We start from the raw sequence: 9,590 nt of genomic DNA, 5'->3' as shown, positions 1-9,590 counted from the left end.
AACCCGGTGGCTATTCAAATATAATTTTGAAAATATTTTTATTAAATGCAAATGACATATCCATATCATGATGGGTTTTTTGTTTATTAAAAATGTTTGGATCTTTGTTTTATTGTATTATTTTTAAAAAGACACCGATTTTTTTTATTTAGATATAAATTAAATTTTGATTGTAACCATAATTTAATACAGGCCTAATTTCGTGGTTTCATTAACAGATAGTCTAATATGCATTTTTTTCATTTATGTTTAATGCGAACCTGTTTCATTTCACTATCAAAAATGAAATGTTGGTATTACGGTGCTGTTCACGAACATTCGAACTGAATACATTTAGCATATTATGCATTTGCTTATTTATAACAAGATGGCCCTTATATGTTAATTGCAATGTTTACATTTCTCCCCGTATCAATATATGTTGTATTAGAAATGTTGTTGTTGTATTATAAGCCGTACATTTTACACTTGAAGTCGCTTTAAGCTGGCTAAGCCGCGTTGAAATCACCTTTTTGTTGTTTACTTTAGTTAAAACAATATTTAAGATAACAATTTATAATGAATTCCCTTGTTTATGATCCACAGAAAATAAATATATAATTGGAAATCATTTAAGTAACTAAATAGTTTTCTTTTCTTGTGTACAGTACCTTACAATGCCTTAATGTTCCTTCATTTTGAGATCCACGCAACATACTATCATTTATTAATCATCGACAATTACGCTGAGATTAATAAGCACGTGCGGCAATTATATTATGTTGCCCAAACTGCTTAATAATATTGTGCATCAAACGGTATAACACGTTTTATAGAACACACACCTGGTGTGTTTAAACTATTTATTGTGTTTGTTTTCTCATTACTCGTTCATATGTTCAAGAAATAAAGATAAAATAATAACCTTTTATAAAGTATGTATAGCACCTACAATTTTGAATAATGATCGAACAGTAATGATCATGCATTTGATATAAAATCTGTGTAAACTCTTAAAAATTACGTCCATTCCATATGTACAACGCGCTTTGTTTGTCGGACAAAATGGCGGCCAGATAAGCGTTGCTGAGGGGTGTGTGAAAAATCGATATCTGATTGGCTGATCGACAAAATGTGGGCGGAGTTGGCGACTGGTCAATTTGACCAGTCGCCAAATTATCGATCGCTCCGCCCACATAGTCACGTGGTCTAGTGATTAGAAAACTCCGACAAGCAGATCGCAATTATAGCGGATTACGTGAGGGAAATTCTATATTTGTAATGCTGTATTATGCTCTTTTCTATAATATAAATTATTAAAGCCGCACACTAAACTAAACTGCTTTGTAAAACATTAATACAATCATAAAAACTTAGAGAGAAATGGCGTAATCAAAATAAATGAGTTAACGGCAGACTGACTATCAGAAACGTTTCTTTTACATATTATATAGGGAGTTGATGAAAAATCCGTTGTAAAAATTAGCATTTATTTCATATTGATTTTGAACGTGTATTCAACCGTCTGACAGTGAACCCGGTGGCTATTCAAATATAATTTTGAAAATATTTTTATTAAATGCAAATGACATATCCATATCATGATGGGTTTTTTGTTTATTAAAAATGTTTGGATCTTTGTTTTATTGTATTATTTTTAAAAAGACACCGATTTTTTTTATTTAGATATAAATTAAATTTTGATTGTAACCATAATTTAATACAGGCCTAATTTCGTGGTTTCATTAACAGATAGTCTAATATGCATTTTATTTCATTTATGTTTAATGCGAACCTGTTTCATTTCACTATCAAAAATGAAATGTTGGTATTACGGTGCTGTTCACGAACATTCGAACTGAATACATTTAGCATATTATGCATTTGCTTATTTATAACAAGATGGCCCTTATATGTTAATTGCAATGTTTACATTTCTCCCCGTATCAATATATGTTGTATTAGAAATGTTGTTGTTGTATTATAAGCCGTACATTTTACACTTGAAGTCGCTTTAAGCTGGCTAAGCCGCGTTGAAATCACCTTTTTGTTGTTTACTTTAGTTAAAACAATATTTAAGATAACAATTTATAATGAATTCCCTTGTTTATGATCCACAGAAAATAAATATATAATTGGAAATCATTTAAGTAACTAAATAGTTTTCTTTTCTTGTGTACAGTACCTTACAATGCCTTAATGTTCCTTCATTTTGAGATCCACGCAACATACTATCATTTATTAATCATCGACAATTACGCTGAGATTAATAAGCACGTGCGGCAATTATATTATGTTGCCCAAACTGCTTAATAATATTGTGCATCAAACGGTATAACACGTTTTATAGAACACACACCTGGTGTGTTTAAACTATTTATTGTGTTTGTTTTCTCATTACTCGTTCATATGTTCAAGAAATAAAGATAAAATAATAACCTTTTATAAAGTATGTATAGCACCTACAATTTTGAATAATGATCGAACAGTAATGATCATGCATTTGATATAAAATCTGTGTAAACTCTTAAAAATTACGTCCATTCCATATGTACAACGCGCTTTGTTTGTCGGACAAAATGGCGGCCAGATAAGCGTTGCTGAGGGGTGTGTGAAAAATCGATATCTGATTGGCTGATCGACAAAATGTGGGCGGAGTTGGCGACTGGTCAATTTGCGGCCACTGTGTGTGAATGTCAGAGTTTACATACAGGTCATCGCTGCGTCTCTACCCTATGTGCTGATCGGAGTTCGCGGCCAGGAAAATAATCGTTACATAATAAAGACGCTATAGCGTGAACTAGGTGAACTGGAATTTTCTTTAGACCAGACAGATGTTAAATGAAGATATCCAGCGATATCATATGGTATGTCAATAATAGATTCTAAATGTGTTTTACAACAATACCATTATTAATATTATTTTTAATTAATTTAACAAGAATTATGTCATCATATTGACTAATGAATTGAGCGCAATGATTCTCGATACTGTTAATAATCGAATCAAAAAGCAACGCCAGACAAACCACTCAAACAGGTTTGTTCGAAGAACGCGCGTATAAATATTTAAAATATGTACGGATACTTCGCGTGTGGCCGATTGACTCATATGTTTTATATTTCACTTCCATTCTTCTTTTGGTTTTCTGTTTTGTATCTATACGTTTATGACCAGCAATATGTAATAATGTAAAATAAGCCGCGAAAACTCCGCGTATCATCCCGTACTGCGTTTGCTGCAGCTAAGAACTGCACAGAAAAAGACATTCGCTATCTTTGATCTCATTCATTGAAGTCTTTACCTTTCATTAACTGCAACCACAATCAACGACGTATATCTTTTTTAAAGATATTTCTTGTTTATCATACGGCACCGCATCCAGGTATCTAATATAGGCTATTGTGGCTTGTTTTTTTTTAGACATTTAGCTCTACGTTCGTGTTTGTAGTATTTTTACACAAAATCCCTCGCATGTGAACGACCAAATCATGTATTTTTTGTTGAAAAAGTAAAATTGTTGCCGAGGGTGACTTTATGCTGATTTCGAGGGTGACTAAAATCTTTACATTTAATATTTATTTACAAAATTTGCGATGGACGCGCTTAATGTTTTCCGCTTTGATAAATCCCCAAACCTCACAGTTATAGTTCAGAATTGATAATACATATGCGTAAAATAAATTTAATATGACATTTATAGATACGTCCATGTCTTTTGTAAAGGTGAACAAAAAATGAATCGCTTTTAAAGATTTGCCATACAGTGTATTTGTTGCGTCCACAATTGGTCCACCGCTTGACATGACCATTCCCAGGTAACTAAAATTGTTAACAATTTCTAGCTCTTGACCTTAATATGTCGATTGCAATGTTTTACTGATTGTACCTCCTTTTCGGAATACCATGACCTTAGTTTTTTCAATGTTAACCGTTAAATTCCACTTATCGCAGTAGGTTTCTAAACTATTTAATGATTCTTGAATCCCCTCCTTGGATCATCGTACATTGATCGAATAAGTGTTAAATGTTTACCGTCGATGCCCACATTTATCATTTTGCTCCATAATTGACTGCGATAACGGACAGATAAGAAATTTCTGTCATAACTTATACACGAAGTTTCTTGTAGGAAAAGCACACGTGTGTTGGTCGTCAGAATGAAATTTCTAAAGAGCTTGGTTATACTAGTAGTTCAGTTGTGTGTACTCGGTAAGTAAGTCAAAATGAATCTAACAGCTTCAATAACAGAATTTTTTAAATCCTGCATAAATTGTATTTAAAGAATGATTAGTACATAGCAGGACCGTAGTTCTCAAAGTGTACAGGAATGGTATTAGTTATTAAATATTTCAGTTTCATCTTTGTGGAATCTTTATATAGATTGTATTAAAATAACATGATATGATCAGATGTTATAACCTCACAGAATCACGATAAATACGAGTACTCTTACTCTCACTCTCAACTCTCGCGCGCGAGATAGGAAGCGATGATGTAAAGTATGAGGAGCGAGGCGTCGCGCGCGTCGCGAGCGAGAGTCAGGAGGACGCTAGAGAGAGAGCGAGAGAGAGAGAGAGCGCGAGAGAGAGAGGCTCGCGCGCGAGAGAGCGCGCACGAGCTCGCACGCGCAGCGCACTCTCGCACTCGATCTCATCGCTCTCTCTCGCTCTCTCTCGCGCTCTCTCACTCTCTCTCTCTCCTCTCTCTCACTCTCTCTCACTCTCTCTCTCTCTCTCTCTCTCACTCTCTCACTCACTCTCTCTCTCTCTCTCACTCTCATTATCACTCTCACTCTCTCTCTCTCACACTCTCTCTCTCTCACTCTCTCTCTCTCTCTCTCTCACTCTTCATTCTCACTCTCACTCTCTCACTTGTGTAACGTAATGTACATATAATATATATAATAATAGAATTTATCTCATAGAACCTTCGGGTAGGGTATACATATAATATATAATAATAGAAAAAAATCATTTGAAAGAGTGAGTTGTGTAACGTCATAGAACTTTCGGGTAGGGTATACATATAATATATATAATAATAGAATTTATATCATTGTACATTATTGTGTTATTATAGAATTTATCTCATTGTACATTATTGTGTTGTTATTGTCGTGTTATTGTTGTATAAACAAACTAATTTAGGAAATAGAACCTTCGGGTAGGGTGTAATGAAATTTGAAAATTGATTATGTAGATGTGTAATGTAATGGTTTATAATGAATATATTACTTTATGAAAAGTCAATAGAAATATTTCAACGAGATGTAACTAACAGAAAACATGGGGGTCGTGACTCTCAAAATGCATATAAGCAATTAGTGAATACATTAAGCGGGAGGACCAGAAAACATAAGATTCGTGACTCGTAAAATGCATATAAATGGTTGGTAAATACGTTAAGCGGGAGGACTGACGTTCCGATGCGTGTTCCAGGTGTGAATACACCTGTGAACACAAATTGGCTTGTCAAATTACATAGGGGCCCGCGATTACAGGCGCTGTAAAATCTGTAGGGATCATACATCATCTGTCTATATACGTCAAGATACACACGTTGACGTCCATTACTTGTTGACAGGCGTGGGTCACGAATTAAGCGAATACACAACGGGAGCAGTATAAATAACCCTCAAAATAGGCAGACGGTACCTCGCTTTCTCTTAGGAATTATTCACGTTATGTTATTTACTTTGACTTTGAAATTATTATAGTACAATTTTGGTGTTAGGGAATAGAGTACAATAAAAGAAATATTTTAGAAATCAGAGACTTGTTTTATCTTCACTAAAGTACATCTGATTACGTGACACACTCTCTCTCTCTCTCTCTCTCTCTCTCTCTCTCTCTCTCTCTCTCTCTCTTCTCTCTCTCTCTCTCTCTCTCTCTCTCTCTCTCTCTCTCTCTCAATCTCTCTTTCTCTCTCTCACTCTTACTCTCTCTCGAGGGTTTAAACAGAGGTTTCAAAACATAAGCATATGTTAATATCAATAGTGAACCACCCTAGTTTCAAGGAGCATTTTATTCTTACAAAAAAACAGGTACCGGTATACTAAGAAAAAGTAGCTTTTTTGTACAAAAAAAACGTTCATCTTAAATAATAATTATAACACCCAAAGAATGACAATTTACTGCTTGTGTTATGTTGTACTTCTTTCTTGTCGGACTTTCTTTCCAGTATCTGGCCAGTGTCCCAACGGTTTCGAGCTCAATGACAACTCATGTTACAAGGTGTCGGCGCTTGAGGCGAGCTGGATAGAGGCCAAGGTCAGTACTTACGGTACACGTGCACTAACAAATACCGGTAAGTGTCATTCATTAATTCAAGTAGTACGTTTAAGTTTTTTTAGTATTTGATTTCCGATTTTTTAAATTGTCGTTGACAACAACTACCTGTAATGACTTGACCAAGTAGAAACGATTGAACTCCAAATATGTCGAAGTGGAAGTTATTGCCTATTTCGCCCGTTCTTATGTCTATTTTTAAAATAAAGAGCTTCACACTGAAATTTTAACTCTTTGATCATAGCTTGAAAAACTTATTGGTTTTGGCTTATTGTACGGATATTTTACGGATATTTTATCAATTCATATATAGGGATGAGTGGATTTTATCTAATTCTAAAAGGTCTATATTCGGATGTGTCGGACTACGGATAAGTCGAAATGCGGATATTTCAAACCCTTTTCGGAATTCCCAGCGAGTCGAGATAACGAGCTTAAGCTGTACATATCAGTAAAAGAATTATATGTTTGAAGTTCAGTTTTCAAGAAAAAGCCAATTGATTTTCATCAATTCTTCGACAAATAGCAATTCCGCGTGCTCCGTATGCGTCTACTGATGGTTATGTGTTTGTCCACCAAGTGTGTGCAATTCAGAAGATTATTTACAGATCGTAGCTTAGTCATCACGACTACAGTATGTGCATATCTGCCCCTGTGACCTTTAATGAGAAAATATTAAATTTTACCCCGGCTTCCCGCATACTCGCCAAAAAATATTTTTAATCCAAAAAGACCAGTGCACTGTGGCCAATGAGACCTTAATAGTGAATTTAAAGACATTTCATGCCTGGTCGCCTTTAGAAGAACAATGCTACTCCGCAAAGGGAGTGCTGAAAATTAACAAAGACCTCATTCCCGCCTCTCGCGCGCTGCACAGCCTTTATGGCCTCTCTAGACGTCACGAGTGTCGACCCGACCCCCAGAACGGCTTCCCGAGCAAATTGAGCGTACTGGGTACCGCCGTCCTGGGACTTCATCATCTTCATAGGGCCACCCCTCGAGGTTCTGGTCTGCATTTCTGCCCCAGGTCCGCCTCTTAGGCGATGTGGTGAAACCACTATCCACTTACGGACAATTACCTTTCCGCTTGACGATCATTCCAAGTTTTGGGAGTCAGCGAAGTCAGCGGGAGAGGACATCCGGTTCGAGGAATGACGGTAATCGATGGATAAGCAGATCCGACCGCGAAAGTTCCCATATCTGGCCCTTCTCAGACGATTAAATGAAACCACTATCCACCTACGGACAATTACCGTTCCGATTGTTGATTCTTTTAATAAGTCTTCAAGAAAATCTTCTGCTGGTGACTCTCGTCGCGGTCGCAACGTACACGCCTCAGCTACTCACCGATTTTTTGTTTACCGTGTTATGTACTATTATTAATACGGTACATCTGAAGATATTAGCACTAAAAAACGTTTACCCACGCAGATAAAAAAAATATAATTTCTTTCAACAGAGCTTCTGTCGTCTTCTTGGCTCTGAGCTGCTGGTGATCGAAACTGCGACAGAGGAGGCCATAGTGGAGGGTCTTTTAACCAAGCTGCACGGTACGATACAGCTAGCTAGGGCGAACAATAATCAACGACTATTTCAATATTGATTGTTTTAGTCATACAAAACTATGAGCAATATTTGTTAGATAAAGGATATGGGTAACTGTTTCCACTGTTTGTTGACTTTTTCACGTGTACTTTGGTTGCTGTTAAATTAAACGTTGGAAATAAAATTTGCTTAACGTATTTGTCCGCGATTGCAGAAGAGTGTGGTATCATGTGTTTGTCACGAATGCTTTGCACTCATTTAAAAACGGCGACTAAAGGTTATCCTCACACTTAAGATTGGGCGCGTTTATCAGTGCCGACTAGTGAGAAAGAGTCATAGTCAATATATTACACACCATCCATAATTATACGACTTTCACTCACAGTGGCAACGGAACGTTTATCTCTTAAACTGGCATCGTGCATCACCTTAAATACCGGTATTTTACACAGGCTCGCACATCGATGAGGATTACTGGGCCTCGGGTGCGGACATCGCGCGGGAGAACGACTGGCGATGGATGACATCGGACGGGGTGAGCTTCCGAATGAACTATACGCACTGGGGAGCGGGGCAGCCTGACAACGGGGGCGGTAACTCAAATTGCCTGGTCATCCACTTTCATGGGGTTCGGACCATTTGGAACGACACCCTCTGCAGCCAACTGCACAGTTTCATATGTGAAGCCAGGTACGCTAGTATGAGTTTAGTATGCTATATACAGACACGGCTACTTAAGAAAGTAAACTTATATGTACCGTTATATCAGATTGAAAGTGTAGTTGTAGTGTTACGTTGAAGTGTAAAGATTACGTTTCCAACGCGTTATTGTCATAGAGGAAGGACGAATACCTACAGAATTCTTAACCTTATTGACAAGTTGCAGACAGGAAATACTGCATTTCTTCTTGGTCGTACTTTAGACTAAAACATCGAGCATGCTCGTATCATTGACTGGGCTGCTTCTTTCTCCACTCTGTTAGTGTACACATGTGGTCCATTCTCATGAGAAGGACTATTAATAAACCTCAATTATAAAAGCGTTTGTCGTATGTTGAGCATGAACTAGAATTAACACTGATGCATTAGTTAAGCCAAAACATGTGTAACTCAAACGGGAAAGAACAGATTCGCTATTCAGATGTTTATAGATATGGCTATGGTTGTCTTTCAGAGCTCAGGAACAAGAAGTCATAGTAGGCTGAAGTGACCCAAATACATACTGGTAGATGCATGGTGTTGTTGCCACATATTGATTGTGTATTTATTCAAATAAAGACGAATTTTGAAATATATTTCATAGTTGTTTTTCGCCACTCAAAGTACACATACAATTTAAAAACAGTTATAAACCCAACTATACAATATCCAACATACATGTAACACATTCCTAATGGCATTCGACTGGGGAACAATATTAAATTAAGAACATATATTGAAGAGAATAATGTAGAATGTAAAAAGCATAGCAAAATTGTGTGTTAAACCACAGGAATACGTTGTACTGAAGTGAAGCAGACACTAGCTGTTTCCTCGAGATACATGTATATTGATTTAAGCAAATTTTATATTGCTAATATTTAGAACATTAAACGAACCAAACGTGAATTCATATGCCCATAATTAATTAAATTAAATAACTGATGAGCGTCAAATATATATATATATATATATATATATATATATATATATATATATATATATATATATATATATATATATATATATATAAAGTAAATATATTTCCTGTTTTTCAGTAGCATATCGACTAGTTT

General features: G+C 36.1%; 1 protein-coding gene across 1 annotated transcript; it reads left to right on the top strand.

The window, feature by feature from the left end:
• Nucleotides 1-4,027: 4,027 nt before the first annotated feature.
• Nucleotides 4,028-9,110, top strand: LOC127836453 (perlucin-like). The gene is made up of 5 exons (XM_052363097.1): nucleotides 4,028-4,192; nucleotides 6,164-6,252; nucleotides 7,730-7,820; nucleotides 8,268-8,505; nucleotides 8,990-9,110. The coding sequence occupies exons 1-5, from the start codon at nucleotides 4,141-4,143 to the stop codon at nucleotides 9,018-9,020; spliced, it is 501 nt and encodes a 166-aa protein (XP_052219057.1). The 5' UTR covers nucleotides 4,028-4,140; the 3' UTR covers nucleotides 9,021-9,110.
• Nucleotides 9,111-9,590: the final 480 nt, after the last annotated feature.

The sequence above is a fragment of the Dreissena polymorpha genome, chromosome 6 (assembly GCF_020536995.1).
Source record: "Dreissena polymorpha isolate Duluth1 chromosome 6, UMN_Dpol_1.0, whole genome shotgun sequence".
In the NCBI taxonomy this organism is placed as follows: Eukaryota; Metazoa; Mollusca; class Bivalvia; order Myida; family Dreissenidae; genus Dreissena; species Dreissena polymorpha.
The sequence above is the reverse complement of the archived record's forward strand: the minus strand, read 5'-3'. Positions and strand labels throughout refer to the sequence as shown.

Excerpts from the sequence above, each read along its gene's own strand:
- LOC127836453 (XM_052363097.1), top strand. The coding sequence starts at position 4,141 with ATGAAATTTCTAAAGAGCTTGGTTATACTAGTAGTTCAGTTGTGTGTA. Across the intron at positions 6,253-7,729 it reads CGAGCTGGATAGAGGCCAAG|AGCTTCTGTCGTCTTCTTGG; the intron begins GTCAGTACTTAC and ends TTCTTTCAACAG. Across the intron at positions 7,821-8,267 it reads TCTTTTAACCAAGCTGCACG|GCTCGCACATCGATGAGGAT; the intron begins GTACGATACAGC and ends TATTTTACACAG.